This window comes from Cydia splendana, chromosome 13, assembly GCF_910591565.1.
Source record: "Cydia splendana chromosome 13, ilCydSple1.2, whole genome shotgun sequence".
Classification (NCBI taxonomy): Eukaryota; Metazoa; Arthropoda; class Insecta; order Lepidoptera; family Tortricidae; genus Cydia; species Cydia splendana.
The window spans coordinates 5,677,829-5,689,708 of NC_085972.1; the positions used below are offsets into that span (position 1 = coordinate 5,677,829).

Below are 11,880 nucleotides of genomic sequence, written 5' to 3' on the forward strand. Positions count from 1 at the left end.
ACCCGAACCGTATTTTCTAGCAGTTGACGCTTTGGTTTGACGTTGAGTTGACAATTGAGTAGTGTTATTATTGATGATCTTTCATTTCGTGTTCGCGTTTCGTGTTTTGCGAATTTTCCAATTTCCATTTAGAATTACAAAACAATGGTTTATTCTTTTGAACATGTAGGCTGTTCTTCATTGTCCAATAATAAATTTGTAGTAGCTCTCGAAAATACTTTGCATCAAAGTATAAATAATTTCAAAGGTTAGTAAGAAAAGAACCCTATGTTTTTCGCGTTTCGCGCCTATCCTGGCTGTCCTGTTTTTTTTTTTCAGTAAGATGGTTGTAGTCGTTTCGGGGTCATAATCCTAAAGGACCAAAAGTGATGAAGATGGTCATACTCAACCACTTTTTGCCATTTAAGGATCGTGATCCTGTAACTACCTTGTATCTCTTGGGTTGATATTTGGCAACTAATAACCTAATGTCTTTTAATATTTATAATTCATATAATTTATATGTCCTTCAATATTTATTTGAGTCATGGATGGATGTTTTCTATGTATTTAAGTATATTGTTACTGTAGTATAAGTAAGTACATATATTGTTGTCTGGGTACCCACAACGCAAGCCTTCTTGAGCTTACCATGGGACTTAATCAATTTGTGTAAGAATGTCCCTATAATATTTATTTATTTAATTGTGATTATGGCAATAAGTAATGCATGTGATTAACTATTTCCAGAACTCATTACAGAATTTGATCAACACCAATTAGAATCTGATGACTATAAAACCCAAGTATCAACACTAAAAGAAAAATGTGAAAGGTAGGCTTTATTATTTCATTTCATAATACAATTTTTAACTTATGCTTATTATTATTTTTGTTTTATTTTAATTTGCTTTTTTTTTTAGTAAAGTCTGTGTTGGCTCTGAGGCCTTGAAAAAAATTATAGAACTTAAGGACAATATTATTCAATCTGCTGGTAAGTAATAAATTAATAATTATTTTGTTTTAGATTTTTACTACTAGAATTTTTACAATTATATTTATTTGTGTCATAGTTATTCCTTTTTCCTAACTGCTTTGTTACTGCACACCGTTGTATGGGGACCTTGCACTTTGAGACTATGCGCTGAAACTTGGCACAGTTGATTCTTAGCTGGTCTTGAGCAGATACAGACTGGGAGCCGTCGAGAGCCACCTCTCATTTAGTGAGGGGGGAGGGGGAAAGTTTGACGCTGCCGCGCTTCACGTGGAGCAACATTTCTCTAAAACTATACCTATTAGGGAATGTAATATATCATTTTCGGATAAATTAAGGATGAGGAATCTAGTTTTGGAACAAAAACAATGCACTTTCTAACAAAAAAAAAGCATAAAGTAGAAAAGACTAAAAAACGTATTTTTGATTTTTTCATAATTACCAATTTTTTTTTAAGTGTAGCAGGAATCTGAAAACAAAAAATACAGTCGTAAAGCTACACTTATTACGTTTAAGAAAATATATCGTTTATTATACAAAACTCTTGATAAATGGGAGATAAAAAATAATATTAAGCGTGGGTCAGAGTGATCTCAATACAAAATATTATGAATGTGGGAAAGTTACTTATAATTTGTTCTACAATCGTTTATTTTTTAGTTTTTCGTAAATAACTCGTAAACGGTAGCCCACAGCTAAAAAATATCTTTTACGTAAATAATCTGTTTCAGATTTCTTATAAAATAAGTGCTCCTTTTTTTCGCTAAGGTCAATATTTAAAAAAATATTGAAGGGAGAAAATAAATACTAAGGTCCTCTTTTTTAGCCACTAAATGAGACGTGGCTCTCGAGGTCTCCCGGTCTGTATCTGCTCATGACCAGCTAAGAATCAACTGTGCCAAGTTTCAGCGCATAGTCACAAAGTGCAAGGTGTCGTGCACTAACAAACTAGCTATTCCATCCATCTTAAGAAAAACAATCAATGCAACAAAGTTCTGTGCTTAAGTACATATCTACTTAAAAGAAAAAAACCGGCCAAGTGCGAGTCGGTCTCGCGTTCCAAGGGTTCCGTACATCACCCAATTTTACAATGTATTTTTTATATGTGAAACGCGATTGAATTGCCTTTAAAAAAACCAATAGGGGTCGGATCAAAAACTAAGTAATTGGGTCACAAATTTACATATGTGTACCAAATTTCAACTTAAATGGTCCAATACATTTTCAGAAAATGGACTGTGACAGACGGACAGACAGACGCACAAGTGATCCTATAAGGGTTCCGTTTTTTCCTTTTGAGGTACGGAACCCTAAAAAGAGAGTTTTAATTGGTGTGAAATAAATAAACTAAATATTTTTATTTCAGCATCAGCACTAACAAGACTAAACGAAACAAAAGACATGAGAATCATAGATGAAACATTAAAAATACTCTGCGGAGAAACAGTGTCACTCACTCCTCCCAAAGACAGTGCAGATTTTCAACTTAAGACCCCCAAGAAAGAATCACCTTCCTTCACAGAAGCCTGTAATGATGAATCCGTGTCTGAGATAGAAGGGACTCCTACGGGTAGAACTAGCCCTATTATTGTGTCTAGGAAGGCAAGAAATGCTTCGGATTATAGGGAGAAAAAGAAATGTCCAGATAATTGGTAACATTCTAAATAGTTTAATAGATGTCATAAGAGTTTCCAAAGGGTCATAATATTTCTATAACTTGGCTGGTATTTAAAACCTTTGTAAAGCAACTTAACTTTCACTATGATAATACTTTTTATTAATAGCCTATATAGTGTCCCATTGCTGGGCAAAAGCCTCCCCCCTAGACTTCCAATCTCCCCATTAACTGCAGTGTTCATCCAGTTACTGAGAAATCCGTCCAGGTCGTTCCGCCATCTCTTCCTAGGTCGACCATGCCGGCGTTTACATTATGGCACCCACTCTGTGTCATATATGCCCTGCCCAGTCCCACTTTAGCCTGGCGGCTTTCACATTACATGATATTTAACAATGCTGACTTTTCCAGGCCAACACCAAAGAACAAGACCTTGAAGCTGACATACCCCAACTTCTGCACTCCGCCTGGCAAAGGCAAGGGCAAGCTACGGCAGACCAGGTTCACGACTGTGAAACAAACTTCTGTGCTCGATGTTTCCAGCTCACCAGAGTTTGCTGGCTTAAGAGGCAGTAAAGATACTAAGAGCATGCAGGTTTGTATCTCCAATATTATTTATTAAAACGAAAGTGGATGACCCGTGCGAAATTGCCTTTCCATACAAACATCTAGTCCTCATTTTCCTCTCGGGATATTAATATTATTGAAAATATTTTGACACAATTTGATGTTTATCAACCACAGCTATGCCCCTTCCTTTGATTTTGTTTTAATTCATTAAAATTTTTTTTTTGATAAGTAAACAGCCTGGTCTGGTATTTTTTTGTTACAGTTAAACATTAAAAGAGAGTCACTTGATGACGAGGACACGATAGAACCTTCACCCACTAGCATAACGTCCAATTTTTCATCCATGTAAGTTATTACTAATAATAACATTATGATGTTCTTCGTCTTCTCTTCTTCTTCTGTGCTTACAACACTTTGGTGCAACATGGTGCAGGCTTACTGGTATCAAAGTAAATTAAAATGTAGGATTTAAAAGGTGGACACAACTTACAATATATCTCAAACTATTTATATGTCGTTATATGGTCGTTACCTTAGTTCACAATCATACTAATTAGGAAAAAAATTGTTGTAATGGGGTTGGCCGGTCGAAGTATTTAGCAGATGGCGCCAGCATAGTTTGCCCTGTGAATCCCTAGAAATATGTCAATTTTCTTTTATGGTATTTTATGCCTTGGCCTTGCCACAGAAAAAGGGCCAAGCTATGATGGTGATATCTATGCAAACCTTTGACAGTTGCCAACCCCATTAGTAGAATAGTGCACAGACATAAAGGTGTTATTATTATTACAACCAAATTTTCGTAATTAGTACGACAGTGAACTAGGGTATCGATGTGTTGGTTTTTTTTAAATAATATAGATTAAATACCAAAGTTATAGATAAAAGACAAAAAAGATTTTTAATATTTTTCTTATTTTATGAAAACAACTTTACTAACAATCAACTAATTCAGCGGTCGGCAACCTTTTAGCAGCCAAGGGCCAAATAGTAGTTACCGAAATTGACGCGGGCCGCACTTTGTTAATATTTATGACTTTATCAGACATTGTCGTTAGTCAATATTACATACAAAATTGCCAGGAAGGCTCGCGGGCCGCAAGTGAGAGGGCCGCTTGTTGCCGACCGCTGAACTAATTGATAATTTACTAAGTACAAATTGCCTTATATAAATATCCCTTAAAAGCATCTCTATTCATTATATCATTGACGTTTTCAGATACAGATCAGCAGTTAGAAGTAGCCCTTTAAAATTAAACAAAAATAGTCCACACAAAATAACAAAGGGTAGCCCGGCGAAACTGAGCTTAGTCAAAAAACCTCACTCCAATATATCCAAGCTGCAGATCAAGACAGAAGGCTTAAGTAATCTAGAAAATGTGGAAAATAAATTGGAGAATTCGGACGTCAAAGTCAAAATGGAAGAGTCAATCAATCTGTTAAGGCCTCCACGGTTTGTACCTGTCTAACTTTCCTATTGCCTTAATGTCATATGTAAAAATAAGAACTGCTATTATGCCTATATTCACTCGTGTTGTCGATAGGGCATTGTGATATGGGGTAAATTTGAATGCTCCAAAAATAAGGCAATGTTATACTGTTCATGTTCAAAGCATGAAGTAGATATAATCACGGTCCGCGTATAAAAGTGATTCTTTTCCCTGTAGTTACACTGATCTTTAATAACACAAAAAAGGTATATTTGTTTATTAAGTAATTAAATATTTAAACTGCGATAATGTCATTTGACTGGGTTCCCTACCCTGCGAAAGTTGTTGGAAATGAGATGATAAGGGTACGAAATAAGCAAGACTTGCTATAATTATACTACATTACTTAATAATGAACATATTTCTAGATTTCGCACACCAGAGAGATCACCAGCAAAGCTGAAGGACCCAAATGAAACGGAATGCACCATCGATTCCACAATGTCGCTACTGCAGCATGTCGAAAAGCTGGAAAAGTCGTCGCCAGATCACAAGAACATATGCAGGTAAGGTACCAAAACTACCAACAACACTTAACTGAAATTTAGTATACGTTATGTCGTTGCATTAGGGTTGAGAATGGTCATTCAGTTATTTGACTGTATGGACATCAATGGCACATATAACATAACCCTGCTCTCATAAGGCTGGAATTTTATGTTAAAGAATTTAAGGTCTATGTTTGCATTCAATTTAAGTTATCGCTAATTGTCTTGAGGATAGAATAATAATTATGTATTGTTAAACGTGTTTCTAAACATGCTTTGGTTGAATTGTTGCATTTGAATAATTTAGGTACCTACATAAAAAGAGGTTAAGCAGGGTATCCTCGGAAAAATCAAATATACTAACTTATGTCGTAATACTTATAAAACCTATTTACTTAGTAATTATTAGTCGAATCTTAAGGCGATATATACTCGTATCTGGCAAAATGCAGATTCACTAAACCTATAATAAAATTGTGACGGATAGCTCGGCGATTTCATAAAAATGTGTCATTTTTAGATATATGATTAATTCACCTCTAATTTTTATTTCCAGCCCCACCAAACGCCCTCTAGCGGAAAACATCAACCTCACCAACCTTCAAACGCAATACGACACGGAAGCAAGCGTGTCACTCCTCAACCACAACCATTTCATAGACAATAAGAAAGATCTAGAAAGTCCAAACAAAAACCCTACTTATAACGGGTTAGAAAGAGAAACAAAGATAAATTCGGCTATAGAAAGTATTGTGAAGAAAGATTTAGAGAAATTAGAGCCGAAAAGAGAGAATGGGAAAGTAGATGTATTTTTTAAGGAGCCCACCGTTAGGAAGAAAGCTGAAAAGAGAGCTTTGCCAGGGTGGTTTTGTGATGAATGTAAAAACGTGAGTTTAAAAAAACGTTATTTTAAATATTATTTGCTTTAGTTACTACAAAATCTCAGTCTAAATGAAATATTTATTTGGAATTATACCTTTTTCACTTCTCATGCTCAATTGCTCAAAAAGTGCACCTTTATGTCGTGCGTAGACTCAAATCATCTATTACGACCCTTATTGACTTAGCAATAAAGTCCAAATTCTGCCATACAAACTGCCAGCCCTGCCGGCGCGCCCCCGACCGGCGCTCTCCCGATCGGCGTGCCCCGCGCCCCCGACCGGCCCAAGAACAATTTTCTTTAGTCTTGAATAAATACGTTAAAATAACCTAAAATATTTGATTTTTTGTATATTTTCCTCGCAATCGAAGTGAAAAGCAGAGTGTACAACAAGGGCATAAATGTCCATTTTTACCCTCGTCTACTATTTTGGTCTTCGCTTCGCTCAGACCAAAAAATTGCCTTGGGTAAAGATGGGTCACTTTATGCCCTTGTTATACAATCTACTATTTTTTCCGACTGCGACGAGGCAAAAGAAACAAGGAGACCAGTATGTATTTGACCTATACATACATATTTCGGTGCTTAGGACGTTACATTATCAAGTCATCATATCATTACTATTAACTAAACCGATTTTGATGATTCCTCTTCATTGCGCGAGTGTATGCCGCGAGTACCTAGCACATATCTGGCAGGTTTTGTGAGCAAAATGTGTTTTCAAAATAATAATTTTATAAACCTATGATGGTGGGCGAGATACAAAACAAAAGTACCTATTCGAAAGATCACTTACTAACATTTTAAAATAAATGCATTAGCGTTAACAACTTCAAGGAGGTTGATTCTGTACGAAAAATAAAACATACGACGTAACTAGTAATACTACATTTTTTATGGTTCCGTACCCAAAGGGTAAAAACGGGACCCTATTACTTAAGACTCCACTGTCTGTCTGTCTGTCACCAGGCTGTATCTCATGAACCGTGATAGCTAGACAGTTAAAATTTTCACAGATGTATTTTTGTTGCCGCTATAACTACAAATACTCGTACTAAAAAGTACGGAGCCCTCGGTGGGCGAATCCGACTCACACTTGTCCGGTTTGTTAATTTGTTAATCGTTGCAGACTTCTTGGTCTAGTAACACTACATTTTTTTTTACTTGGTACTGAGGCCCATTTTCCTTTCCAGTTCTACGCCGAGCTATACAAGAACGACCCAGTAATGCTGGCCAAGAAGATGGACGAGTGCTCCAAGCACCGCGGGCGCCAGGACCCCTCGAGGCCTAAAACCCCGCCCAACTTCTGGAACCCGCGCTGGGACGTGCCGGAAGACACCGAGGAGTTTAATAGGAGGAATAATGCTGTTTAATCAACCTTGCTATCACTGATAGCAGTAGCGGATTTGCAGGGCAGGCCACCCTAGGCCCCAGACCCTGTAGTCACTACTAGCCGCCCCTTTCTCAGCACCCATCAACTTGCGCCCCTAATATCTTGCCGCTCTAGACCCGGGCCTACTGGGCCTCAGGGCAAATCCGCCACTGACTGATAGGCGTGGATGTACATATAGCTGGTTTGTTAGTGCACACCGTTGTAGGGACCTTGCACTTTGAGACTATGCGCTGAAACTTGGCACAGTTGGTTCTTAGCTGGTCCTGAGCAGATACAGACCGGGAGACATCGAGAGCCACCTCTCATTTAGTGGGGGGGAGGGGGCGAAGTTCGACGCTTACGCGCATCACTTGGAGCAACATTTCTCTAAAACTATACCTATTAGGGCATGTGATATATCATTTTTGGATAAATTAAGGATGAGAAATCTATTTTTAGAACAAAAACAATGCACTTTCTAACAAAAAAAAGCATAAAGTAGAAAAGACTAAAAAACGTATTTTTGTTTTTTTTTTATAATTACCATTTTTTTTTAAAGCGTTGCAGTAATCTGAAAACAAAAAATATAGTCATAAAGCTACATTAATAACGTTTAAAAAATATATGGTTTATTATACAAATCTGTTGATAAATGGGAGATAAAAAATAATATTAAGCGTGTGTCAGAGTGATCTCATATGAAGGTGAGAAGGTTACTTATATGTAATTTGTTCTACAATCGTTTATTTTTTTAGTTTTTCGTAAATAACTCGTAAACGGTAGCCCACAGCAAAAAAATATCTTTTACGTAAATAATCTGTTTCAGATTTCTTATAATATAAGTGCTACTTTTTTTCGCTAGGATCAGTATAAAAAAAAATGATGTATTACATGCCCTAATAGGTATTGTTTTAGAGAAATGTTGCTCCAAGTGAAGCGCCGCAGCGTCGATCTTTCCTCCCTCCCCCCCACTAAATGAGAGGTGGCTCTCGACGGCTCCCGGTCTGTATCTGCTCAAGACCAGCTAACAATCAACTGTGCCAAGTTTCTGCGCATAGTCTCAAAATACGCCACTCCTAGCTACGCCACTGGCACGACCTGCGCCAAGTTCAAAGTCATGATTTTTTAGAGTAGGTAATTTACATGTATTTTATAATTTTAAATCTTTCCGTAGGTAAGATTGTTCATTCTGTATTATTATATGATAATTTTTATTATACAGGATGATTCATCAGTAACTGATAATTAATCGATCACCGTCGTATTTAGGTGAAACAACCACACTTTTCCCAATTTTTTAACTATTTGGTGAGGGCAAATTTAATTATCTACAATCATGGTCACCCTACAAGACCGACCTAAACATAAAACCTCTTTAACCATAATGACAGCATTTTGATTACGAAGAAAATAAACTGTCAAACTTGAGTGAGATACGAGTTTTCAAAAGTAACCAGACCGTGATGACAGTGATGACATTCAATTTGACACAGAATATCGGTAGTTTAGCATTCTAATTTTAGGGTGACCATGCATGTCGTAAATAAATTAATAACTTTTTTTTTCAACGCGACTAGAAAATTAACGTTAACCTCACTAATACTGATACGAAACAGTTGCTTATAATTTACGAAATGCGCAGTGTTAGTCCTGCTCACGTCTCCTGAATCACCCTGTAGATACTGCTGATGTGTTGTGATTGTTACATAATAGATAGACAATGAATAGTTTATTTACTTTATTTTAATAGGTATAGTTTACTAGACTAGATTTAGCATAAGTAACATTTGTAGGTAGGTAACTCAGCTTTTTAAGAAAATAAATAGTTTTGAACAACATTTTGTTTTTATCGTTTTATTTCAAAAACCAAAAGATGAAAAAAGAAAAGCTGACTAGATATTTTTAGTGTTCCGTGTTTAATTTTAACACTTCCTTTCCTATCCTTTAGATTAGAGTACAGTCTGACAAAAAAGTGTAGGTACCTAGAAATTAAGAACTGGAAATACTGTAGTGTCGTCCCGTTTTCTTATATAAATTGGTTTGAAAGGGCGACAGTCGACACTACAGTATTGCCACTTTTTATTTTCTACTCTTTTGTCAGACTATACCTAAACAAACTAGAACTGGGGCCTTACCATGATATATTTATAACTTATATAGCTCCGACCTTTAGCGATTCAGTTTAGGTCCTAAACAGAATCGCAATAAGGACATCATGGTTAGGGCTTGCATTCCGGAATTCCGGAATTTCGAAATTCCGGAATCCCGGACAAATTTTCCGATATTACAATTCCGGAATTGATACCACTCAATATCGAAAATTCCGGAATTCGATTTAAGTACTTTTTGTAGGTTTTAATACCTTTATTATTAAAAATTGTTAAGAAACTACACTGTACGGGTGTTTTTTGTCGTTATTAAGTGCTTCTTAGTCATTCAGTGAGCTATAGTATAGGTATATTTTACTTTTCCGTTTGCTAAAGCAGTGGGACAAAAGATAATAAAAACATAAAAAAACAGTAAAGCAGAGCGATTTACTTGCTTAGAATAGTCAGAATAGTCTGAATCATACATAAGCGAATTTGTAGAATTGAAATTTAATAATATTTGGACTTTTTATCTAAAATTCAGAGAAAAAGAGGTTTTCTCTATTAACGATTTCGAATCCTGTAGAAGCACATCATATATGATATTCTGAATCATAATTAGGAACTAGGAAGGAAAAAGCCAAACTTAGACCTTCAACTTCTTAAACAACACCACTACCTACTAGGTTAGGAAGAGTAGGAAGCTATTATATTTAACTATTTTATAAAATTATGCATCGAATGGTTTGCTAGCAACTATAGTTTCCTCAAATAAATACCCCGTATCATTAAAGTGAATAAAAGTAACCATTTTAATAAGGTGGTAAAAAAACGTACCTACTTAAAATTAAATTTCTGATAAACAATACTAATTTTAATAAACGTAAAGTATGAGAATTTCACATTTTTTGTTGATTTTTACTAAAAAATAGAATAAAAATATGATAAACCCTAATTCCGGAACCAGCTCCGGAATTCCGGAATTGGAATCCAATATCGAAAATCAGTTCCGGAATTGGAAACCATCCGATATTGCAAGCCCTAATCATGGTAAGGCCCCTGCGCCAGAAATGGTCCATCCCTCAAATTAAAATTACTCGTCATTCGGTCCCAGGGTCCCACCATACAAAGTTTTCCTATTTTTAATTTGAACCTTGTTAGGTAGATAATAGGGTGGCTTTCGTTTGTTTTAGTAAACAGTGAGAAACGAAATGCTACTTGTTATCCCAAGCTTTCCTCGTGGACCAACTACGTATGCACAACTAGTTGTGCCATCAAAAATATGTATTCCTAACTAATGGCACTACTCTACGGGGGGTCACGTGTATTTTTCTACAGTGAACGAAACTAAGAAAAAAAACCTGGCTGGTTTTCTCGGTTTCGTTAAACATAAATCTTCACTCTGCACTTCAAAATAGCGAGTCTATTTACTTAATGAAAATAAACAAGATTTTCTATACAGGGTGATTCATGAGACGTGAGCAGGACTAATCCTGCACAATCAGTAACTGATAATTGATCGATCACCGTCGTATTTAGGTGAAACAACCACACTTTTTCCTATTTTTTAACTTTTTGGTGAGGGCAAATTTAATCCCCTACAATCATGGTCACCCTACAAGACCTAATTAATAAGCATAAAACCTCTTTAATTTTTGATTACGAAGAAAATAAACTTGAGTGAGATACGAGTTTTCATAAGTAACCAGACCGCGATGACAGTGGTGACATTCAATTTGACACAGAATATCGGTAGTTTAGTATTCTAATTTTAGGGTGACCACGCATGTCGTAAATAAATTAATAACTTTTTTTTTTCAACACTACTCGAAAATTAACGTTAACCTCACTAATACTGATATTACTGATACGAAAGTGGTGCTTATCATTTACGAAATGCGCAGTATTAGTCCTGCTCACGTCCCCTGAATCACCCTGTATACAATACTACTTATTTTAAAATTAGGTAGAATGAAAAAAATTCAAAAAAATACACGTGAGGTTGTGTGGGAGGGGGGTAGCCGAAAACACCTCGCGTGATTTGTGCACAACCCCTAAGATAAAGAAAGCGGGAGCTATAAGTTGAAGAAAAGTGAGAAATGTGTTTTTATTTTTACAACTCTACCGCTACGCTAGCTCTACCGCTGGGAATATTTATGGAAGTTATAATGTTCACATGTTCCTACTGGCTTTTAATAAATTGGAAATATTCCACAAATGTGCACGAAAAAGACCTATATCTATCTGATGGCGACTGTACAGTTCTACATAAACAGGCAAGACTCAAGAATAGTTGTGTATTTGGGAACTCAAATTAAATGACAGTAAACCAGTTAATTGTGTCTATGGGAAGGATTTAGAAAAAAAATCCTTATGGCACAACTAGTTGTGCATACGTATAGACG

General features: G+C 36.0%; 1 protein-coding gene across 3 annotated transcripts; it reads left to right on the top strand.

The window, feature by feature from the left end:
- Positions 1-90: 90 nt before the first annotated feature.
- LOC134795969 (uncharacterized) lies at positions 91-7,428 on the top strand. Of its 3 annotated transcripts, none has more exons than XM_063767862.1 (10): positions 91-247; positions 730-814; positions 903-973; positions 2,340-2,625; positions 3,000-3,183; positions 3,421-3,503; positions 4,384-4,611; positions 5,017-5,154; positions 5,693-6,023; positions 7,210-7,428. In XM_063767862.1, the coding sequence occupies exons 1-10, from the start codon at positions 145-147 to the stop codon at positions 7,387-7,389; spliced, it is 1,689 nt and encodes a 562-aa protein (XP_063623932.1). In that variant the 5' UTR covers positions 91-144; the 3' UTR covers positions 7,390-7,428. The 3 variants fall into 3 exon arrangements, with proteins under 3 accessions (XP_063623932.1, XP_063623931.1, XP_063623933.1); XM_063767861.1 differs by having other exon boundaries at positions 4,378-4,611; positions 7,210-7,405; XM_063767863.1 differs by lacking the exons at positions 91-247; positions 903-973 and having other exon boundaries at positions 4,378-4,611; positions 7,210-7,404.
- Positions 7,429-11,880: the final 4,452 nt, after the last annotated feature.

Bases quoted from the DNA above. Each gene is read 5' to 3' on its own strand.
- LOC134795969 (XM_063767861.1), top strand. From the start codon at position 145: ATGGTTTATTCTTTTGAACATGTAGGCTGTTCTTCATTGTCCAATAAT. The intron at 974-2,339 runs GTAAGTAATAAA...TTTTTATTTCAG, and splicing joins CAATATTATTCAATCTGCTG to CATCAGCACTAACAAGACTA. The intron at 2,626-2,999 runs GTAACATTCTAA...TGACTTTTCCAG, and splicing joins AAGAAATGTCCAGATAATTG to GCCAACACCAAAGAACAAGA.